Raw genomic sequence first — 24,154 nt, forward strand, 5'->3', positions numbered from 1 at the left:
CTTAGTGATGAGCCCCAGAAGGTGCTTAGCCACTTACCCAGAGGTTTACTTAACTGGTCGCAGGTTTCCACAAGTCGTTCCACTGCCAGTAAGAAGATAGTCGTGAACCTTGAGTCCCTTTTTTTCACTAGTCAACAGTCACCCTCACCTACACGCGGAGTACATATTTGGCACTCAAAAGAATATTGGCTTAATACAAACCCACCTCAGTCATGTTGGTACCCAATCCGGGAGTGACATCCCCACAATTTATCTCCCAAAAGCCTTCCGACTTAACTAAGAGCTGAGGAGTAGGGAGGAAAGCTCGGCGGGGGTGGGGGGAGCGGTCTCCGTAAAGACCGGGAACGATCCAGAGCCAAGTGGGGCGTACACTAACCCAACTTCCCGAAGAAAACTTAGGGGGTTCTGGGGAGTGCATCTCAACTTGGGTTTCCATCGGGGCCAGATCCAAAACCTTCCACCCAGGGGCACTTTTCCCTCCCGTCGGAGTCAGTACCTGCGAAGCTACGAGCCAGACAGTGGCTTCGGGTTCTCATTACGGAGGCCAGGGCCTCAGGCCGGGCAACCGCGCCTCTCCGCCGAGGGTTCCGCGCTCCGGGGCTGCAGTGACAGCACAGGTCGCAGACACCTCACGCTTCGGGATGCTTCCCGACTCGAAACACCGAGCAGGCCGACCAACTCACGCCAACCGATGTTCTCCAGGGCTTCCCTCGGTCGTTAACGAACTCCCCGGCCTCAACTCAGCAACCGGCCGCTCTCCGGCGCCGCCATTTTTAGTGTTTGTTTTCATCCGCCCGGGTGCAGGCTCAGGAGAGGCAGATCGCTGTGGGGAAATCCAACTGTCTAATCTCGGTCGCACTTTCGCTACAACATGGAAACCCCCATGTAATCCCTTAGCGTTTCAAAGTGTCCATAAAAGTTCTTTTTCTCAGCATCATAAAAGTTGTACTCGACGTTTAAGCCTTCTACATGAAGTGAAAGGCTCAGGAAAGGCGCCTTGGAGACAGTGAGACCGTCGGGGATGCGTGTGGAATGTGCGTCCGGGAGCCGCGGGCCGCGCTGGCGGCGGGGACGAAGACGCGGCGTGGAGCGTGCGCCGACGCCGAGGGGGCGGGGCCGCCGCTGGGCTCCGTGGCGCTCTGAGCGCCGCCGCTGGATCGGGAGGAGGGCGGCCCTGGGGCTGCGGCTGAGGCTGGGCGGGTGGAGCGGGCGCCTGCTAACTTTGCTGCAGCCGAGAGGTGGGTGACCGATTAAGTCCGCGGTTTGGAGACCAGAATCTCGGCACGTAACCCGTGCTGTGCTTGAATTCTATGTGTACCCCAGGCTGGCATAGAACTCGAGGCGATCCTCCTGCCTCAACTTCCTGAATGCTAAAGTTGGACATACTTGGGCCACTAGGCCTAGATTGGGTATTCATTTTTAAGGGATGTTTTAAAAGTGGATGAGTCGACCCAAATCTGACTCACTCGGCCCCTTATTTCCTTACTTTCATACTGATATTAGCCTTCTCAGCCTCATGATTTGGATCTTTTTTTTAAGATAAGGTCTCACTCTAGCCCAGGTTAATTCCAGTATTGGAATTAAAGGCATGCACCACCACCCCTGGCTAATTCGGGTTTTTTGTTTGTTTGTTTATTTATTGAGGTAGGGTCTCATTCTAGCCCAGGCTGACCTGGAATTCTCCATGCATTTGAACTCGAACTCACAGTGATCCTCCTACCTCTGCTCCCAAGTGCTGGGATTAAAGGTGTGCACCACCACGCCTGCCGGATTTGGATTTTTTCTTGTTGTTTTTTGTTTTCGAGGTGGTGTCTCCCTGTAGCTCAGGCTGACGTGGAATTCACCATGTAGTCTCAGGGTGGCCTTGAACTCACAGCAATCCTCCTACCTCTGCCTCCCGAGTGCTGGGATTAAAGGCATGCGCCACTCACCCAGCAGGATTTGGTTATTTTTGAGGTGAGGGGAAAGTCCTGAAAGCAGTACTGTTGACCTTATCCTCAAGCTGGGTCAAGGACTTTTTCTTTTTTTCTTCTTCCTGCTGGCTCCCTTGTTAAACAGCTTTGAGCAAACCCACATCTATCTCTTTCTTACACGGTGGAGCCATGGGTCTTTGGATACAAACCGGTGGTGACTAATCTTTTTTAACTGAGGCTATTAGGACTTGCCATCTGCCTTGTAGCCTGCATAGACCTCTTTTACTTTGTTAATAATTAGGCTGTCACCCCCATTAATCTTTTTGCTATTTTCACTTGAAATGCTTAGCATTAAATAAGCCAACGAGATTGAACTCCCAATTTCTTCAAACTAGACCAAATTTGTCATGCAGTGGTTAGTGGAGGAAAAAAAAAAAAAAGAGTTACGGGTATAGCACCTTTTGTCTGAACAAGATGGATTTGCTGAAAAGGTGCTGTTATTGTTGTAGACTGAGTCACTTTAATGTCTTTGCTAAGTTTCTCATTATTTTTCTTTTAACCTTTACAGAGAGAAGATTGTAAATGCCAGAGCCATTTCACTGATGGCTAGCTATTGAATTCTGACACTTCTGTAAAAATACCTTCTTGCACATAACCTTCATCTGGAAGCATTCAGAAAGAGCAGATAAAACAAGACAGTATTCCCATTTACTATGGCCATACCAATAACAGTGCTTGACTGTGATCTCTTGTTGTATGGCCGAGGTCACCGGACATTGGACCGGTTTAAGCTGGATGATGTTACTGATGACTACTTGATGTCCATGTATGGATTTCCTCGACAGTTTATTTATTACTTGGTGGAGCTCTTGGGGGCAAGTCTTTCTAGACCTACTCAGAGATCCAGGGCTATTAGCCCAGAGACACAGATCCTTGCAGCTTTGGGCTTTTACACCTCAGGTTCCTTCCAGACTCGCATGGGAGATGCTATTGGAATCAGTCAAGCCTCTATGAGTCGCTGTGTTGCCAATGTCACTGAAGCACTTGTGGAAAGGGCCTCACAGTTCATTCACTTTCCATCTGATGAAGCCTCCATGCAGTCTCTGAAGGATGAATTCTATGGATTGGCAGGAATGCCAGGGGTAGTAGGGGTAGTTGACTGTATCCATGTAGCAATCAAGGCACCAAATGCTGAAGACCTCTCCTATGTGAACCGCAAAGGCCTGCATTCTTTAAACTGCCTGATGGTGTGTGACATCAGAGGGGCACTAATGACTGTGGAGACAAACTGGCCAGGTAGCCTACAAGACTATGCTGTGCTGCAGCAGTCTTCAGTGAGCAGTCAGTTTGAAGCCGGAATACATAAAGATAGCTGGCTTCTTGGTAAGTTTACAGGTGCAAATCTTCAATCCAACCCACAGAAGAATTATGTACAATGGATGAAATATGAGTCTATTGACTTGAGTCGCTCACCTTTCACTTATTTTGTGAGACTTCAAGTGAAAACTCCCTGAGCTGTAATTTTCTTCTTCATCATCATTATTGTTGTTATTGCTGTGCTGAGCCAGGCAAGGGCTCTGCCAGTGAATGGCATCTCTAGTCTTTGAACCTTGATATTTTTTTCTTTGAGCCTCAATTTACAATTTTGTTTTTGTTTTTGTTTTTTGAGGTAGGGTCTCACTCTAGTCCAGGCTGACCTGAAATTCACTATGTAGTCTCAGGGTGGCCTCAAACTTATGGTGATACTCCTATCTCTGCCTCCTGAGTGCTGGGATTAAAGGTGTGCACCACCACACCTGGCTTCAATTTACAAAATTTTTAAGTATTATTTTATAAGGGGTTGGAGGGATGGCTTAAGAGTTAAGGCATTTGCCTGCAAGGCCAAAGGACCCAGGTTCAACTCCCCAAGATCCACGTTAGCCAGATGCACAAGGTGGCACATGTGTCTGGAGTTCGTTTGCAGGGGCTGAAGGCCCTGGTGTGCCCATTGTCTCTCTTTCTCTCTGTCAAATAAATAAATAAAAACAAAAATAAGGGCTGGAGAGATGGCTTAGTGGTTAAGCGCTTGCCTGTGAAGCCTAAGCACCCAGGTTCGAGGCTGCATTCCCCAGGACCCACATTAGCCAGATGCACAAGGAGGCGCACACATCTGGAGTTCATTTGCAGTGGCTGGATGCCCTCGCACGCCCATTCTCTCTGTCTGTGTGTCTCTATCTCCCTCTTTCTCTCTCTGTGTGTCACTCTCAAATAAATAAGTTAAAAAATAAAAACAAGCAAATTTAAAAGTATTTAAAGCCAGCTGTGGTGGTGCATGCCTTTAATCCCAGCACTTGGGAGGCAAAGGTTGGAGGATCACAGTCAGTTCAAGGCCACCCTGCTGAGCCTGAGACCACGTAGTGAATTCCAGGTCAGCCTGGGCTAGAATGAAACCCTACCTTGAAAAACAAACAAACAAAAAATAAAACCAAGGCAAAGAATGACTATGGGGGTGCATCAAGGCCTCTTGCCACACAAGTGAACTCCAGATGCATGCACCCCCTGTCCTTTTGATCTCCCTGGGATGCTTCAGCTCCCCCAGCTGTTTTATTTTCTTGTTTTTCCTTATTGTATATTTCTTAATTTCATTTTTTTTGTTTTGTATTTTCCATTTGTTTTTTTGTAAAAAAAAAAAAAAAAAAAAAAAACTTTTTATTTATTTGCAAGAGAGAGAAGAGACAGATGGGGAGAGAGAAAATTGATGCACCAGGGCCTCCAGCCACTACAAATAAACTCCAGACACATGCACTACCTTGTGTATCTGGCTTACACGGGACCTGAGGAATCGAACCTGGGTCCTTTGGCTTTGCAGGCAAGGTGCCTTAACTGCCAAGCTATCTCTACAGCCCCTGTTATATTCCATTTGTTAAAACAAGATTTCCTTGTGTAGCCCAGGCTGACCTAGAAAGTGAGGCAATTATGCCTCAGCCTCCTAAATTCTGAGGTTACACCCTAACTATACCACCACACCTAGTCTGTATTTCACTTCTTGTTTGTAACCCATTTATAATCACTTATGATCTCTTTGGCTTTGTGCACAGGTGACAGTTCCTTCTTTCCCCGCACCTGGCTCATGACTCCATTTCACATTCCTGAAACTCCAACAGAGTATCGGTATAATCGGGCCCATTCTGCAACTCACAGCGTGATTGAGAAGACCTTACAAACCCTCTGCTCCCGGTTCCGCTGCCTGGATGGACTGAAGGGGGCGTTGCAGTACTCACCGGAGAAGTCCAGCCACATCATCCTGGCTTGTTGTGTCCTCCACAACATTTCCCTGGAACACGGAATGGATGTTTGGTCCTCTCCAGTGATGGGACCCATGGAACAGCCCCCTGAGGAAGAGTATGAGCAAATGGAGTCCCTGGACTTAGAGGCTGACCGCATCCGTCAGGAGCTGATGCTCACTCATTTCAGCTAGGGTAGAAGGTGGAGGGAAGGAGATTTTCCAGAAGAAATTGTAACAAATTTCCACCCTCACTACTTCCGATAGAGTTCTTTCATCCAGTGATTAAATGTGTTCATTTATCATGAATTGACATCTAATCAGTTTTAGGAGGGCTGAGGCTATGTTAACCCTTGAAAATGAATCAACTAAGCCAAACCCAAGACAGTGTTTCCCTGGTATCCAGTAAGTGCAGGGCTGTGCACCTCTCATGTAAAAGAAAGCTCATTGGTTGCAAACACTAATGATTATGGCCACAAAATCATTGTCAAGGAAAAAATAGCATATAGCCAAAGCATTTTAAAATCTAGAAATTACAGATGAAAATAATACTTGTTTGTCCTGATGTTTTTGTTTGCTTGTTTGTTTGAGACAGGTTTGCCGTGTAGCCCAGGCTGGCCTTGAATTTGCAGCACTCCACTTGCTTCCACTTCGTGAATGCTGGGATTGCAGGTGTATGCCACCATGCCCAGTGTCCTGAAGTATTTCACTTGTGCTACTTTGCTGCCTATGCAGGCAAATGTGAAGGGTAAATTTAGTTAGGGAACCGTTTTCTAAATCTAAGCAAATGAACTCTTGCTTAGCATGCATGGGGCTCTGGATTTGATCCCAAGAACTGAAAAAGAAAATAAAAAATAGAGAAAGGAAAAACTACTAGTCCACATTTGATGTTTTGTGTTTTTAGGAAGATGGTTTGAAACCTTCATCTTTAGAATATTTACAATACTGGACTGTGATTTGGATCTAGTTCCTAGTGAAAACATGTGGATTCCAGTCTCCTATTTCAGTCCTGAGTCAGAGGCTAAATAGTGACAAGGACCTAGCCAACTTGAAGAAAATAATTCAAATACAGACATAATAGAAAGCTCATACTTTACAGAGGATCTGAAGACCCTGATGGTCTGATGAGCAAAGTTGATTGATCTAGGTTTTAGACAGTTGATGTCTAACTAGATTACATTTCCCCTCCCTTCCTCCCTCCCTCTCTCTCTCTCTCTCTCTCTCTCTCTCTCTCTCTCTCTCTCTCTTTGTCTCTGTGTGTGTGTGTGAGAGAGAGAGAGAGAGAGACTGAGGATTGGATCGAGGGCTTGAGCATACCAGGCAAGCACTCTACCACTGAATTATATCCTCAGCTCACTTTACTTTTGTTTGTATGTGATTTGAAACAGGACTCTCTTAGTTTCCCTGGCTGGCCTTGAACTTGTGATCCTCCTGCCTCAGCCTCCTAAGTAGCTAGGATTTCAGACCTGGCTTAGCTCATTTGTCTTATGAGTATAATGTTAAACTGATAAGAACTTGATCTTAGCAAAAAGGTCAAGAAGCAATGATTATACTGTTAGAATGTCTATATGGCTATTCTGTTTTGAAATTCTTTCCTCAGAAGGATGACTTAGGAGATAAAAAGATATTGGAGCTGGGCATGATGGCTTACTCCATTAATCCCAGTACTCAAAGGCAGGAAGGTATCCATGTGTTTGAGGCTAGGTTGGGCTACAGCATGAACCCCTGTTTAAAAAAAAAGGTATTAGGAACTATTGAAAAGAAATGGTAAAAGAAATATAATTAGCCAGGCATGGTGGTACATGCCTTTAATCCCAGCACTTGGGAGACAGAGGTAAGAAGATCACTCACTGTGCGTTCGACGCCACCCTGAAACTACATAGTTAATTAATTCTAGGTCAGCCTAGACTAAAGTGAAACCCTACCTTGAAAAACCAAAAAAAATAAAAAGAAAAAAAAAAGGATATAATTAGTTGTAAAATAAATTTTGGAGTTAGACCTCAGATCTCTTGTATACAGAGTGATAGACAGAACTTCCCAGGAAATAAACAATCCTCTAACAAGTCTTATTCTAAAATTACACTGCAATAAAAATAACCTGATTGGGATAATGAAAGTGTGAATTAAGTTCACACATCAGGGCCTTTGCTAGAACAAAAAAAAAAAAAAAAAAAAGATTTTTCTGAGGACTACCTTATTCTGAGTTTCTCGGGCACTCGCATGTGATACCTCAGAATCGTCCTCTTGGATCATTTCCTACCTGCTTTTGGCAGTGTTAATCTGGTGATTTTCAAAGTAAAGAACTGAACAGCTGATGACAGAAGAAATTTGGAAATAAATTTAGGGTGACTCATCCTCAAGATTAGAAACAATTGTGGATTATCATCTGCTGTTTATTTCTACCCCAAATGCTATTTCTCATCATTCTCTTCCTTAGTGAAGAATGGGTCCCTTGGTAGGAGGGTGAACTTACTGTATACAAGGATTTCATTGAGCTGGGAGTGGACAGTGGGAAGCTGATTGGAAACTTTAATTCTGTCATTAGACTACAGCGCCTGTTAAATTTTGTTCTTTGTACAGTTTTTTTTTCTTTTTTGTTTAAAGCAGCCCCATCATGTAACGTAGCCTGGCTTGGTACTCAGGATAGCCTCAAACTCACAGTAATCTTCTTACTTCAGTCTTTCAGTACTGGGATTCCAGGTGTATGCTATAGCGTCCAGCTCTTTTTTTCCTTTTTCTTTGCTGAGAAATCAAACCCAAGACCTAGCACATACTAAGCAATTGCTGTATTACTGAGTGACACACCAGGCCTTTTAACAGTTTGTTTTGTCTCCCTCATAAGTGTGTAGCTCAGGCTGTCTGTGAATTTACTACTCTCCTGCCTTGGCCTTCCAAGTGCTATGATTATAGATCTGTGCCACCATGCTCACAGTGTTTTAAATTTGAGTCTTTCCAAAAGAAAATACTTGGCTGGAGAGATGGCTTAGCGGTTAAGCCCTTGCCTGCAAAGCCTAAGGACTCCACTTCGAGGCTCGATTCCCCAGGACCCACGTTAGCCAAATGCACAAGAGGCCACATGCGTTTTCAGCGGCTGGAGGCCCTGGTGCACCCATTCTCTCTCTCCTGCCTCTCTCTCTGTGTCTGTCACTCTCAAATAAAATAAAAACAAAAAAATTAAAAATTAAAAACAAAAGAAAATACTTGGTAACCAGGCATGCTGGCATATGCCTTTAATCCCAGAACTTGGAGGCAGATGCATGTGGAGGCCAGAGGTCCATATTGATGTCTTCTACGATTTTCTTCACTTTTTATTCTTTGAGACAGACAAAGTTTCTTGCTGAACCTAGCGCCCACCAATTTGGTTAGACTAAATGGTCAGTGAGTGCTAGGTATCCCCTCTATAGACCTCACGGTACTGGGATTACAAGTACATGCCAAGATGCCCAGCATATTATATGGGTTTTGAAGAATCAAATTCAAGTATTCATGCTTGCATGGTAAGCACTCTATCCACTGAACATCTCCTCAACCCATTTTTTTGGGGGGGGGAGGGGCGGTTGAGGTGAAGTCTCACTCTTGCCCAAGTTGACCTGGAATTCATTGTGTAAGTGTGGCCTCGAACTCACTGCCATCCTCCTACTTCTGCCTCCCAAGTGCTGGGATTAAAGATATGCACCACCATGCCCAGCTCAGGATTTATTTTTTTAGTCCATAGTTATATAGTTGCCAAAATGATCTAGGAGAGAAATCAGGGCCAGAACTTCTAAACTGCCAAAGCTTTGCACATGGTGAGTTTTATAAATGTCTGAGAATGTGTCTATCCTTAGAGGAGCTACATATGGATTTATAGCCTCTTCCTGGCATGGCATTGGGGGGAAAAAAACTGTTTTATCAGCCTCGTCTTCCCATAGACTCCATCTGGCCAGTATAGACATTTTCTAGATTTGGGCTGGAGGGATGGCATTTGCCATTAGATGTTTATAGATCATGAAATTCTCACCTTGTATCAAGGGGAAACAATACCCGAATTGGAGCATTACTGGCTTATCAATTCAAAATTATTTGTAGTGTGTGTAAATATGTTACATGTGCATGCAGAGACTCACACCCCATGCACCCAGTCTGGACGCCACAGGAGAACATCAGATACTCTCCTCTATTGCTCTTCCAGTTGATTTCCTTTAGATTGAGTCTCTCACTGAACCCGGAGTGGCCATTTTTTTTTAAATATTTTATTTGTTTGAGAGCTTGTTTGGAGGTTCTAGCAGGGGAGCACAGCTGCTCGTAATCCCTTGACTGAAGACCGGTCCTCCTCTATTTGGGGAAGGTCATCCTCTTCGACCTAGTGTGCAGCTTCGGGAGGGTCACAATGGAGTGGTGAGGGAGGAAGGGGTCACCCACCTTGCCAGCCAGATCAGCCGAATCAACCCTGGAGATCAGTGGAGTGACAGATGTCGCAGCCAGATCACCCTCACACCCATATTTTATTTATTTGAAAGAGAGAGAGAATGGGCACACCAGGGCCTCTAAGCCACTGCAAATGAACTCTAGATACATGTGCCACCTTGTGTATCTGGCTTTCAGGTATACTGGTACTGGGGAATTAAACCTGGGTCCTTAGGCTTTGCAGGCAAGCGCCTTCACCGCTAAACCATCTCTTCAGCCTGATTTTTTCAGAAAAACTGGCTAATCAGCAAGCACTAGCATTTCTACTTTTTCAACCCCCCACCCCAGGATTGTGATCACAGGCATGAATGGCCATTCTGGCATCAGTGCTGGGGATAATTCAGGTCCTCACGCTTGCTTGTGCCTCAAGCATTCTTAGCCATGGGACCATTTTCCCAGAGACCCTCCCCCCAATTCCAATTATTAAATAGAAGGACCATGAACATATTCTTGTTTAAAATGAACTGAACATGGGGTTAGTGATGTACCTCAATTAGTAGAGTGCCTAGCATGCAGCAAGTCCTGGGTTTGATCCCTGGTACTCCATGATCTGAGCACGGTGGAACATGCCCACAATTCTAGCACTGGGGAGGTTGAGCAAAAGGTTCAGAAGTTCAAGGTTATCCTCAGCTACATGGTGAATTTGAGGTCAGCCTGGATTAAGTGAGACCTCTAAATAAGTAAACAAATAACACGGAGTTTCTTTCCTGCCCTTTGGACTCTATAAAATATCTCAGCCTGGGCTAGAGTGAAACCCTACCTGGAAACACACACACACACACACACACACACACACATATACACACATATATATACATACATACATATATACACACACATATATATGTTATACATACATACACATACAAAGAGACAAAGAAATCCTATGTTGAAAAACCAAAATGAAAAAGAAGTTGAAAGGTCAGCCAGATGTGGTGGCACACATCTCTGATCCCAGCACTCTGGAGACAGAGGTAGAACTGCAGACATTGACATGATACAGTCCATTCTTAGAGTGACCAACTAGCAGTTCTTCCTCCAGTGTAAGAAGATACTGGACATTGATGATTTCAATTCCAGATCTTGGTCAATCACTCTGATCTAAGCAGATCAGAGTTCTCCAAAAGAAAAAGAGTAGTTTACTAGCCACACACAGTGGTACACACCTTTAATCCCAGCACTCTGGAGGAGGCTCAAGGTAAGAGGATCAGATCGCTGTGAATTCAAGGCCAGCCTGAGACTACATAGTGAATTTCCAGGTCAGCCTGGGTTAGAGTGAGACCCTACCTAAAGAAAAAATAAATTAAAGCCTAACAACTGGGTTTGATTCCCCAGTACACATCTAAAGCCAGATGCACAAAATGGCACATACATCTGGAGTTCATTTACAGGTGCACCTGTTCATTCACTCTCTCCTTAGAAGCGAATTAAAAAAATAGAAAAAGGGATAGTTAAGATTGATCAGTCAAGTTGTGATGCCTGTCCATTAACCATTTATACATTATTAATAAAATTGCAAGATAAAAGTAAAAAATAAACATTTTGGGTTTTTTTCTTTTTTATTTATTTATTAGAGACAGATGGAGAGAGAGAGAGAATGGGTGCATCAGGGCCTCTAACCACTATAAGCAAACTCCAGACACATGCACCACCATGTGTATCTGGCTTACGTGGGACCTGGAGAATCAAATCTGGGTCTTTAGGCTTCGCAGGTAAGTGCCTTAAACCACTAAGCCACCTCCTCAGCCCTTTTTTCTTTTCTTTTCTTTTTAAATTTTTATTTATTTATTAGAGAGAGAGGAAGAGGCAGAGAGAAAGAATGGGTGTACCAGGGCCTCCAGCCACTGCAAACAAAGTCCAGACGCATGTGCCCCCTTTTGCATATGGCTTACATGGGTCCTGGGGAATTGAACTGGAGTCCTTAGGCTTCACAGACAAATGCCTTAACTGCTAAACCATTTTCCCAGCCCTCCTTTCTTTTTTTAATATTTTATTTATTTATTTGAGAGAGAGAGAGAGAGAGAAAGGGGATATAGAGAGAGAATGGGCATGCCAGGGCCTCCAGCTATTGCAAACAAACTCCAGTGTATGCATCACCCTGTGCATCTGATGTATGTGGGTCCTGGGGAGTTGAACTGAGGTCCTTTGGCTTTGCAGGCAAACTCCTTAACCACTAAGCCACCAAGCCATATCTCCAGCCCCAGCCCTTTCTTTCTTTCTTATTTATTTATTTATTTACTTACTTATTTATTTTGTTTGTTGAGGTAGAGTTTTTCTCTAGCCCAGGCTGACCTGGAATTCACTATGTAGTTTCAGGGTGGCCTCGAGCTCACAGTGATTCTCTTCCCTCTGCCTCCCAAGTACTGATACCTCGATTAATCAAAATATTTTTTAAAACCCTGAAAATATATTTATATATATCCAAAAAAATAGAAAACTAGCTGAGCATCTGGTGAATTTATCACTCTTTCTGATTCCTCTCTGCTGATATGAATCTAATTTTTTGTTTCTGCCATGCCTTCTCTGCCATGATAGATCCTACCCTCTGGAACTACAAGCTGAAATAAACACTTTCTTTCCTTAAGCTGCTTTGCGTTAGGTATTTTGTCTTATCAACAAGAAAGTAACCAATTCACTAACTGTTTTTTCCCTCATATTCCCTTAGCTGCTGAATCCCCAAAACAGTTGGCATTTGCTTGAAAGTCAGTGGTGGGCCTTCAAAGATTCTATCCACCCTTCAGAAAAAGGTTTTGTTATACAATGCTAACCTCTGAGTGTCTTATAGACTTAGAAAATCATCTGAAAGATGTGTGAAGAAGGAAAAGGAGAAGAAAAGAAAGAAAGAAAAGGAGCCAGGGCCAGGTGTGGTGGCACACGCCTTTAATCCCAGCACTTGGGAGGCAGACGTAGAAGGATTGCCAGGAGTTCAAGGCCACCCTGAGACTACACAGTGAATTCCAGGTCAGCCTGAACTAGAATTAGACTCTACCTCAAAAAAACAAAAAAATATATTTATTTATTTGCAAGGAGAGCGAGAGAGAAAGAAGAAAAAAGCATACCAGGGCCTCTAGCTGCTGCAAACAAACTCTAGATGCATGCACCACTTTGTGCATCTGGCTGTATGTGGGTACTACAGAATCGAACCTGGGTTGGTAAGCTTTGCAGGCAAAATATTTAACCACTGAGCCATCTCTACAGCCCTTTTGTTTTGTTTTGTTTTTTGGTTTTTTAAAGTAGGGTCTTGTTCCAGTCCAGGCTGACCTGGAATTCACTATGTATTCTCAGGGTGAACTCGATCTCACAGCAACCCTACTCCTGCCTCCCTAGTGCTGGGATTAAAGGCATGTGCCACCTCGCCTGGCACTATATTATTTATCTTTATTTATTATTATTTATTTTTTTGTTTTTCGAGGTAGGGTTTCACTCTAGTCCAGGCTGACCTGTAATTCACGATGTCTCAGGGTGGCCTTGAACTCATGGTTATCCTACTACCTCTGCCTCCTGATTGCTGGGACTAAAGGCATGCACAACCACGCCCTACAACTTTTATTTATTGACTTATTTATTTGAGAGAGAGAGAGAGAGAATGAGACAGGGAGAAGGGGCGGGGAGAGAATGGGCATGACAGGGCCTTCTGCCACTGCAAAGGAACTCCAGATACATGGGCCACCTTGTATATCTGGCTTACATGGGTACTAGTAAATCAAACTTGGTTCCTTTGGCTTTGCAGGCAAGTGCCTTAACCACTAAGCCATATCTCCAGACCTAGTTTTCTCATTTTTATATAATCCAGGAACCAAGCCCATGGCATGGTGCCACCCACAGTTAGGGTGAATCCTCCCACATCAACCATTTTAATCTAGAAAGTCTCTCATAGTCATGGCCAGAGATTTGTTTACATGATGTTTCTAAACTTGTCAAGCTGACAACCAGAGATTAACCATTACTGCAAAGTCCAATGCAGCATCAGAAGAACCCATCACCTTCACCAAATGTTTCCTGAAAATAGCACTACTGAGCTGGGCATGGTGGCTCATGACTTTAATCCCACTTGGGAAGCAAATGTTACAGAATTGCCTTGAGTTTGAAGCCACACTGAGACTACACAGTGAATTCCAGGTCAGCCTGGGCTACAGCGAGACCCTATCTTGAAACCTCCCCCTCAAAAAAAAAAAAATAGCACTATTGGGTACAATGACATAGATATAGGAGACAGTGTATGAATTAGTGTGTCAGTTAGTTTCTCATTCTCTCTATATATCTCTCTCAAATAAAATACCTGAAGCAGCTTAGGGAAATAAAGGTTTTATTTCAGTTTACAAATTCATAAAATATTCCAGGGCTATTTTGATGCTTCATTCTGAAACATAGACTTGAATTTCCCCACGCATAGAAGGGCTCAGCCAGGGTGGCTTACGCTGCTCTGCCCAGTCTCAGGGTAAAAGAGAGCTTGGTGGCTCTTAAGAGCTCACTAATCAACCTCTTCCTTAACATGCTCTAGGCTGGCTCCTGCCATTCCACTGGCTGCACCTGACTGCTAAAGAGCTCTTGGTTGGAAGAACAAGCTACATTCTTGGGAGAAATGCACAGAGAATATTATGAGGGGATAACTACCCATGCCTGAGACATTCTTCTTCACCTTTACTCCCATCATTTGTTCCTTTTTTTCAGCCCATGAGTAAACTATTATTTGGCTTTTATAGCCTTCCAGAGGCCAACAAGCACTGAATTTGGCCATCTTTTTTTTTTTTTTTTTTTGGTTTTTCAAGGTAGGATCTCACTCTAGCCCAGGTGGGTGGAATTCACTCTGAGGTCTCAGGCCAGTCTCAGATTCACAGCCATTCTATTACCTCTGCCTCCCAAGTGCTGGGATTAAAGATGTGCACCACCATGCCTGGCTCATCAATAAAAATTTTAAAATCTTTATTTATTTGAGAACCAGAGAAAACGAGGCAGAGGGAGAGAGACAATGGTATGCTAGGGCATCCAGCCACTGCAAAAGAACTCCTGATGCATGCACCACCTTGTGCATCTGGCTTATATGGGTCCTGGAGAATTGGACCTGGGTCCTTTGGCTTTGTAGGCAAGTGCCTTAACTGCTAAGCCATCACTCCAGCTCTTGTCCATCACTTTCTTCCCCTAGGGACTCAGGCTCCACACAGATTTTGTCGCCTTTGTCTTTGTTTTTGGGTAACCTGGATAATCCCCTCAGCCTGCTTTTTCTTTTTCTTTTTTTTCCCCTCAAACATTATTGATTGAGCATTTTATAAATCCAATTTACAGATTAAGTAATGCAGATCCACCAGATCTCTCCTACCTCATGAAGATCATGTACTGCAGTATAGAGGACCCAGATGTAAGTCCAGGTAGCTATAGCTGCCTGATCTTTGAGAAAAATGCCAAAAATACTCATTGGAGAAAAGACAGCATCTTCAACAAATGGTGCTGGGAAAACTGGATATGTATCTGTAGAAGGATGAAAATAGATCCTTACTTCTCTCCATGCACAAGAGTTAAGTCCAAATGGATCAAAGATCTTTATTTCAGACCTAAAACTCTGAAACTGCTAAAGGAAAAAGTAAGGGATACCCTTCAACACATTGTCATAGGCAAAGACTTTCTGAATACAACCTCAATTGCTCAGGAAATAAAACCACGGATCAGCCACTGGGATCTTATAAAACTACAAAGCTTTTTTTTTTTAAATATATTTTTATTTATTTGACAGAAAAGAGGGGGGGGACTCCAGGGCCTCCAGTCATTACAAATGAACTCCAGACACATGTGCCCCTTGTACATCTGGCTTACGTGGGTCCTGGAAAACCAAACCTGAGTCCTTTGGCTTAGCAGACAAATGCTTTAACTGCTAAGCCATCCCTCCAGTCCGAAATTACAAAGCTTTTGTACAGCAAAGGGCAATGTGATAGAGCAAAGACAGCCTACAGAATGGGAGAAAATCTTTGCCAGCTACACATCTGATAGATGATTAATATCCAGGATATACAAAGAGCTCGAAAAACTAAATAATAAGAAATCAAGCAACCCAATTAAAAATGGGCTATGGAACTAAATAGAGAGTTCTCAAAAGAATACAAATGGCATATAAACATGTAAGAATGTTCTACATCCCTACATCCTTAACCATCTGTTAGAATGGCTAACATCATAAAAACAAAATGACAATAAATGCTGGTGAGGATGTGGAAAGAGGAACCCTTCTACACTGTTGGTAGGAATGCAGTCTGGTCCAGCCATTGTGTAAATCAGTGTGGAGGTTCCTGAGACAGAAAAAAAAAAAAATTTACCATATGACCCAGCTATAGCACTCCTAGGCAAATATCCTAAGGACTTGTCTTACTACCTTAGAGATACTTGCTCAACCATGTTTATTGCCACTCTATTCACAATAGCTAGGAAATAGAACCAGTCTAGATGTCCCTCAACTGATGAGTGGATAATGAAGATGTGACACATTTATACAATGGTGTTCTACTTAGCAGTATAGAAAAATGAAAATGAAATTTTCAGGAAAATGGATGGATGTGGAAAGTATTATACTTAGTGAAGTAACCCAGGCCCAGAAAGCCAGATGTTGCATGTTCTCTCTCATATGTGGATCCTAGCTACAAATGATTAGACTTTTATGTGAGTTGGAATAAAACTCAGTGGTAGAGCCAGTTGTGGTGGCACATGCCTTTAATTATAGAACTCCAGAGGCAGAGGTAGTAGGATCACCGTGAGTTGGAGGCCACCTTGAGACTACATAGTTAATTCCAGGTCTGCCTGGGCCAGAGTGAGACCCTACCTTGAAAAGCAAACACACAAAAACCCAGTAGCAGAGGCCACTAAGCTAGGAAGGGTATATAAAGGGAATAGAAAGGGAGAGAGGAGGGACTTAGTAGGCTGATATTGAATATATGTAAGTGGAAGAACAGATTACTGGGGGTGGAAAGGCTTAAGTGAGGTCAGGGGAAGAGCTTGAGTAAACAAAAGGTGGGGGGAGGGCTAATCAAAATCTAAAGGGGCGCTGGAGAGATAGTTCAGCAGTTAAGGCGCTTGCCTGCAAAGCCAAAGGACCCAGGTTTGATTCCCCAGGACCCACATAAGCACAAGGTAGTATATGCATCTGGAGTTTGTTTGCAGTGGCTAGAACCCCAGCACATCCATTCATATCCTCTCTCTTTCTCTCTCTCCTCTCTCTCTCCCTCTCTCACTCTTTCCCTCTTTCTCTCTTTCAAGTAAATAAATAAAAATTAAAAATATCTAGAGAGGGTATGAATAAGTCATATGGAAGTCTACTTTTTTGGGCAATGGAACACCCAGAAGCCATAGATTGTTAATAGAAAATTATCAGCACTAGGGATGGGATCCCTTCCAGTGAGTTATTGGCCAGAGAGATCCATTATGCCTCCCAAAACATTATATACCATTGCCGAGACTATTAGTTTGCAACCAAAAATAGATGGTAAGACCCTGTTGCTGAAGAGTCCACATGTGTGGGCTGCAAAGTCACTGAGAAATCGTACTGGAGCTGAGCTGAAAACCTCCTCTGTGAAGACCAGCTGACAGAAAGCTAGAAAAAGCTGTGCTGCATGCAGTTCCATGGGAGAGAGAGAAATCACCAGTGGAGATGCTCAACAGTGGACACTGCAAGTCTTAAATTTGACCAGTCAGGCCAAATCAGCCAACGAGTGCAATAGTGGCAAGTCTGTTATGGGGGAAACCAACCACTCTCTAATTGGACTGGAGGCCTGCTCTGTGGGAGGGAATACATACCTGATACTGAAAACCTACAATAGGGGAAATCATGAGCCCTAGGAGTGTAATGTCTGCTGGTGTCTGGATAAATGTATATACTATGCTCACCAAATTGCCCAGTAAGCACTTCTCTTAATGTTCATTCATACCCATATATTAATGCTACTCTCACTTTTGATTAGAGAAGCTTCTCTTTTCAGATAGCAGTAACCTTGTGATGATTCAGAAGGACCATGGTGCTGAGAAGAAATGACAGAGTGTTCAGTACTGCAATATCTCTACCACACCTTCCAATGCTTAGGGTGCATTGTGGAAAAGGTGACAGAAAGAATGTAAGAGCCAAAGGAAGGGTAGGACTCCTTGCAATGTGCTCCTCCAGACAGAAAATGGTCTGGATATCCATGACATCACCGTGCCTGACACTTCCTACACAAGGCCATCATAATTGGAGGAAAAGATCATGACATCAACATAAAAGAGAGACTGATTGATAGAGGGAAGGGGTATGATGGAGAGTGGAGTTGCAAAGGGAAAGTGGGGGGATGGAATTACCAAGGTTTATTGTCTATAATTATGAAAGTTGTCAATAAAAATAAATAAAAAATAAGGCTGGGCTGGAGATATGGCTTAGTGGTTAAGGCATTTGACTGCAAAGCCAAAGAATCCAGGATCGACTCTCCAGGACCTACATAAGCCAGATGCACAAGGGAGCACATGTATCGAGCGTTCATCTGCAGTGGTTAGAGGCGCTAGTGCATCCATTCTTTCTCTCTCTCAAATAAATAAATAAAATATATTGAAAAAAATAAGGCTGGGCATGGTGGTTCACGCCTTTAATCCCAGCACTCGGGAGGCAGAGGTAGGAGGATCACTCTGAGTTTGAGGCCACACTGAGACTACATAGTAAATTCCAGGTCAGCCTGAGCTAGAGTGAGACTCTATCTTGAAAAACCAAAAAGAAAAAAGAAAAAGGAAAAAATTTCAAAAGGATCATGTTCTACCATGCAGTTCAGCAAAACCGGTGAAGCCCCATATTAGTTCCAAGGTCTCTGCTAAATGGATGAATTTCCACCTCCCTCTTCCTTCCTCTTCTTCCTTCCTTCCTTTCCCTTCTCTCCCTGCCTCTCTCCTTCCTTCCCTCCGTCCTCTCTCTCTTTTTTTTTTCTTTTTCTTTTTGTATTTTCCAAGGTAGTATCTCACTCTATTGAGGCTGACATGGAACTCACTCTATAGTTCCAGTCTGGCCTCGAACTCACAGGATCTTCTTACTTCTGCCTCCTGAGTGTCCAAATTAAAGGCATATGCCGCTACATGATGTTTCCTCCTGCATTTAATATTTTTACTTATTTATTTATTTGTTTGTTTTTTGAGGTAGGGTCTCGCTCTAACCCAGGCTGACCTGGTTTTCACTATGGAGTCTCAGGGTGGCCTCTAACTCATGGCAATCCTCTTACCTCTGCCTCCCAAGTGCTGGGATTAAAGGTGTGTGCCACCACACCCGGCTCTTTATTTATTTATTTATTTATTTATTTGAGAAAGAGGTAGCAATAGAGGAGAGAGAGAGAGAGAGAGAGAGAGAGAGAGAGAGAGAGAGCGAGCGAGCGAGCTAGGGCTTCCTGCCACTGCAAATGAACTCCATATGCATCTACCATTTTGTGCATCTGGCTTTAGGTGTACTGGGGAACTGAACCAAGGGCATCAGGCTTTGCAAACAAGCACCTTTAACCACTGAGCAATCTACCACCTTTTCTTTCTAAAAGGGTTTCATGTAGTTGAGGTTGGCCCTGAGATATGTAGCCAACGATGACCCTGAACTCTTCATCCTGCTGCTTCCACTTCCTAATGCCATTACAGACATGTGTCACAGTCCTCAGTTTATGTGGTACGAAGAATTGAACTCATGGGCTGGAGAGATGGCTTAGCGGTTAAGCATTTGCCTGTGAAGCCTAAGGACCCCGGTTTGAGGCTCAATTCCCCAGGACCCACTTTAGCCAGATGCACAAGGGGGCGCACACATCTGGAGTTTGTTTACAGTGGCTGGAAGCCCTGGCAAGCCCATTCTCTCTCTCTCTGCCTCTTTCTCTGTCGCTCTCAAATAAATAAATAAAAATAGCCGGGCGTGGTGGCGCACGCCTTTAATCCCAGCACTCGGGAGGCAGAGGTAGGAGGATTGCCGCGAGTTCGAGGCCACCCTGAGACTCCATAGTGAATTCCAGGTCAGCCTGGGCTAGAGTGAGACCCTATCTTGAAAAACAAAAACAAACAAAAAAAACTATTAAGAGAATTGAACTGAGTTCTGCAATAGGGGTGTCTTTCCTACCCCAACCATTGCTAGAATCCTAAAACTGACCCATATATAGCTAATTCATTCAATATACTGGTAGCTCCTTCTTTATTATATAAACATTTATAGACTGTTTTAGTTATCAGCTCTATATCAGAGCATGAGTTTTGTCTTTTGACCTAATGATCTGTGATGCTGTGCTCAGAGCACTTGCAGTCCTACAACTACACTCTGTATGCTTTTTTTTTTTTTTTTTTCCGAGGTAGGGTCTCACTCTAGCCCCAGTTGACCTGGGATTCACTATGGAGTCTCAGGGTGGCCTTGAACTCACAGCGATCCTCCTACCTCTGCCTCCCGAGTGCTGGGATTAAAGGTGTGTGCCACCACGCCCGGCTTTCTATATGCTTTCTGAATGTACCAAAATCTGATTCTTCATTTTCTCCTGCTCCTGTGTGGGCTTCATTGTAGGGCTTCATAACTGTTCCTCTGAAGTATTTATTCAAACTATGTTTCTTTGCCACCTAACGTTTTAGGCAACAAAAATCAAACCGCCCAATAAAGTGTATAAATACATATTAATTTTATTATTTTGGAAAATATTTTGGCTTTTACTACTAGTATTTAGCTTGCTGAATTAGGTGTGGGATAATAGCTCAGAGGTAGTGTGCCTGCCCTAGGTTCCAACTTCGGTAACACACAGGCAGTTTGCTGTGTTTACCTTTAAGATAATGTAAAAAGAATTGAACTCAGGGCTTCATGCATGCTAGGCAAGCACTTTATCAACTGAGGTACATCTCCAGTGAGCACAGTTCTATTGGACCCAGTGAATTGGGCATCAAATACCACCTCTCATATGCTCAGTTTCCTTGGGGTACTGGAAACCCAAACCCATGTCTTCAGTCTTTTCAAGCAAGCACTTTATTCACTGAATCATCTCCCAGCCCCAAATAAGTAATTTTAAAAAATTTTTTGAATATTTTCTTTAGTAACAACTTCTATGATTGTAGACAATATCCCATGGTAATGCCCTCCCTCCCCCCACTTTCCCCTTTGAAACCCCATTCTCCGTAATATCCCCTCCCCCTCTCAATCAGTCTCTTTTATTTTCATGTTATCATCTTTTCCTCCTATTATGATGGTCTTGTGTAGGTAGTGTCAGGTACTGTGAGGTCATGGGTATCCAGGCCATTTTGTGTCTGGGGGGAGCAAGTTGTAAGGAGTTCTACCCTTCCTTTGGCTCTTACATTCTTTCCACCACCTCTTCCGCAATAGACCCTGAGCTATGGAAGCGGTGATAGAGATATTGCAGAACTGAGCACTCCTGTCACTTCTTTCCAGCACCATGATGCCTTCTGAGTCATCCCAAGGTCACTGTCATCTGAAAATAAAAGGTTCTCTACCAAAAGTGGGAGTAGTGTTAATATATGGGTATGAACATTAAGGGAAGTGCTTACTGGGCAGTTTGATAAGCATGGTATATACACTTAGCCAGATAACAGCAGATGTTACACCCGTAGGGCTCATGCCTACCACTGTTTCCAAATAAGTAATTTTTAAAAAATATTTTTATTTTTATTTATTTGAGAGAGGCAAAGAGGCAGAGAGTGTGTGAGAGAGAATGGGCCTGCCAGAGCTTCCAGCCACTGCAAACGAACTCCAGATGCATGCACCACCTTGTGCATCTGGCTTATGCGGGTACTGGGGAATTGAATCTGGGCCCTGTGGCTTTGCAGGCAAGCTCCTTAAACGTTAAGCCATCTCTTCAGCTCCCTCCCCCCATTTTTTTGTAAACCAGGGTCTCTTGGTGTTATGGCCAAGGAACTCCCAACACATGTGCTACTTCCTTCATCTGGGTTTATGTGAGCACTGTAGAAATGAACTCAGGGTGTCAGGCTTTGCAAGGAGCACTGAGGCATACTCCAGCTCTCATATTTCTTTAAAAAAATTGTACCCATTTGCACGTTGTGTGTGTGTGTGTGTCTGCACCATGACCTTTTGCTGCTATCAATGAACACCAGGCACTTCTGCCATTTTTTGTAGTCAATCAAGTGTTTTAAGTCCCTGAGTGGTCTTCCCAGCCCCTGTCTCTCATACTTCATGCACTTTACTGCTCTTTGAGGAAATTAAAGATCAAAAGATGTGATTTGCTCAATGAAGATAAGCAGTGTTTGAAGTCTATGAGGCAGTCCTGAACTATACTAGACAACAATGTTACTGTGTTATGATTTGTTCTTCAACATGCTGACGGAAAAACCCTAGTTCTGTCTTTTTAAATTTTTTTTTGAGATAGGGTCTCGCTCTAGCCTAGGCTGACCTGAGCATTCACTATGTAGTGTCAGGGTGGTCTCGAACTCACAGAGATCCTCCTAACTCTGCCTCCCCAGTGCTGGGATTAAAGGCATGCACCACCACGCCTGGCTCTTCCGGTTTTGAGATACTCTCAGGTAGTCCAGGCTGGCCGCGAACTCGAGATGTAGAGGACCTAGAACTCCGGATTTTCTTGCCTCCACCTCCCTAGTGTTGGGATTAGAGGCGCGCGTCACCTTTCGGCTCACAACTCCAGTTCTCTGAACAATTTAAACACCCGGTAACCGACAGAAAAATAGGGCAAAAGCCCAGACTACTCTACTCTACAGTTTATGATCTGGGTTTGTTTATTTATGCCTTGGACGGGAGCCGGATCTGCAGCAGGAGCGGCGCTGTTTTTCGGCACTTGACTGTAGTTCCTTGAACGACTGCTTGGGCGCTCTTCCTTTGATGTCTGGGGCGTTCGTGTATTCGGTGATCTTTTGCGCTGTCTTCTTGGTTGATGTCTCCTGAGCGGCGGCGGCGGCCGTGGCTGCTGTGGTGCCAGTTCCCAGGTTGAATTATCCCGGCGGCCCGGCCTCAGGCCTCTCCTCCCTTGGTAGAGCGGAGTCTTCGCTTCCTCCTAGCCCCTTCCTGCCTCCCCTTCGTGGCTCAGGCCGCCGTCAGGCCGTACGCCGAGCCCTCGCCCGTCTTGCAGGTAGGCCCTGGAGCCTGGAAGGCCCGGCTCGGCCCGGTCGGGCATCTTTCGGCCAGGGACCGGCGGAGACGTGGGCGCCGACGGTGGGCAAGCCGCGGCTTGAAACGGGTGCGTTCGGCGGGGGGCGCGGCCCGGGCCTTCCGGAACTGAAGAGGGGAAGCCGGAAGGAAGAAGGAAGGAAGGAAGGAGAGAGAGATGCTGGGGCTGCCCTCTGTAGTTCTGTGGGTGAGGGGACCCTGCGTAGCTCCGAAGGGGAGGGGATGCTGTGTCCAGGACAGGTGGGAAAATCGCTTTCCAGGAACGGGGAGAGCTTTGTGCTCTTTGACCCACTTCCCTTTTCTCTTTTTCCCAGCCTAAATCTCGGGATGTCATGACTCAGTTACACCGGGCAACCCCACTGAGCCCGGTCTTTGAGGCGACCTTTAAGTAGGCGGAGGCGAGTGAAACAAGGCCTTCTGGCTTAGCCGAGCGAAGTGTCATGTTCTCTCCTTTTTGGGGTTGGGAGACTGAGGCTGAGGTGTGGGGTGTGACTTTTCCCCCATGACTCCAATACCCCATTACTTCGAGAGATCATTAAATGCACCGTAAGTCCCTTTTTGTCATTACCGGTTATATTATTTTTTCCTACCATTTTACTGGTCAGTTTTTTTTTTTTTTTAACAAACACACAGTGATTTATTTTTTGTTTTGGGCCCCTATTTTCTTAGGAGAGAGGGTCATTGGAGACTTCAGAAGTTAAGAGACCGTATGAAGCCTCCAGCGACACTCTTTTATCTGTCCTTGGGGCAGGGGGAGTGTGTGTGTGTTGGGGGGGGTCACAAACAAAGGATACATTTTTATCCTTTGACTGGATTTGCTTTTTCAAAGTTTGTATCATTTTAGCAAGAGTAGCAATGATAGTTTCTTTTTGTTTCTTCTTGATGGATAATTTTCTTTGATCATTTTGCTTTCCAATTGATACTGATTTCTCCTTCTTGTCTTTTCTTTGGGAATATTTCAACTATTAAGTTGTTAAGTGCTTAGTGTCCCACAGAAAATGGTGAAGATTTTGAATTTAGACTTATCCTGCTGACATATGTTTTCTAGGAGCTATCCCACAGAAATTCAGAGTCTCTTTTGAAACTCTCTTATATTTGATTAGTGGGTTAGTCGCTCTGTATACTCGAGTTGTAAAGGCTGTGTGTAGAATTTAAACACTGAGATACTTAAATTGAAGGTTAACCCTTTGTGAATTATGCTTTCTTTGTATTCCATGTTTGGAAACTTTCTGTCCAAGTGTTCGTAATTAATTTTGTTTTTATTGGATTGTGAGTGTTAGTGTCATAATCTGTGTTACTTCTTTGTTGGGGAAAAGAATAAGCTAGATGTCACTACATAGTCTGTAGAAGTATGAGAATCATGGCTTCTAGGGAGTGAGTAGAGATTAAATTTCTAGTCTTTGGATAGAAACTATGAAAATATGTTTCTGCACAATTTTAGAATGCTTA

The 24,154-nt window shown here is 44.0% G+C and overlaps 3 protein-coding genes across 17 annotated transcripts in view; 2 read left to right on the top strand and 1 right to left on the bottom strand.

Annotated features, from left to right (window-relative positions):
• Atg13 (autophagy related 13) overlaps positions 1–962 on the bottom strand; it is a 61,950-nt gene extending 60,988 nt beyond the window's left edge. For 3 of the 9 annotated variants that reach the window (XM_045133345.1, XM_045133332.1, XM_045133315.1), the window contains exons 1-2: positions 497–960; positions 38–148 (exon numbers count right to left, since the gene is read on the bottom strand). The gene's annotated coding sequence lies outside the window, so the exon portion shown is untranslated. Of the gene's footprint in view, positions 1–37; positions 149–496 lie in introns of all 9 variants that reach the window. The other 6 variants (XM_045133338.1, XM_045133324.1, XM_045133319.1 and 3 more) reach the window with 6 other exon arrangements.
• A 157-nt stretch (positions 963–1,119) lies between these two features.
• Harbi1 (harbinger transposase derived 1) lies at positions 1,120–5,726 on the top strand. Its single transcript, XM_004657210.2, has 3 exons — positions 1,120–1,238; positions 2,482–3,296; positions 4,991–5,726. Exons 2-3 carry the CDS (start codon positions 2,627–2,629, stop codon positions 5,368–5,370), a joined length of 1,050 nt encoding a protein of 349 aa, XP_004657267.1. The 5' UTR covers positions 1,120–1,238; positions 2,482–2,626; the 3' UTR covers positions 5,371–5,726.
• Positions 5,727–22,425: 16,699 nt separating this feature from the next.
• Positions 22,426–24,154, top strand: part of Ambra1 (autophagy and beclin 1 regulator 1) — a 281,415-nt gene continuing 279,686 nt past the window's right edge. For 2 of the 7 annotated variants that reach the window (XM_004657205.3, XM_004657206.2), the window contains exon 1: positions 22,428–22,667. The gene's annotated coding sequence lies outside the window, so the exon portion shown is untranslated. Of the gene's footprint in view, positions 22,668–22,688; positions 22,776–22,933; positions 23,252–24,154 lie in introns of those variants that run through there. The other 5 variants (XM_004657208.2, XM_004657209.3, XM_045153306.1 and 2 more) reach the window with 4 other exon arrangements.

The sequence above is a fragment of the Jaculus jaculus genome, chromosome 1 (genome assembly GCF_020740685.1).
Source record: "Jaculus jaculus isolate mJacJac1 chromosome 1, mJacJac1.mat.Y.cur, whole genome shotgun sequence".
Taxonomy (NCBI): domain Eukaryota; kingdom Metazoa; phylum Chordata; class Mammalia; order Rodentia; family Dipodidae; genus Jaculus; species Jaculus jaculus.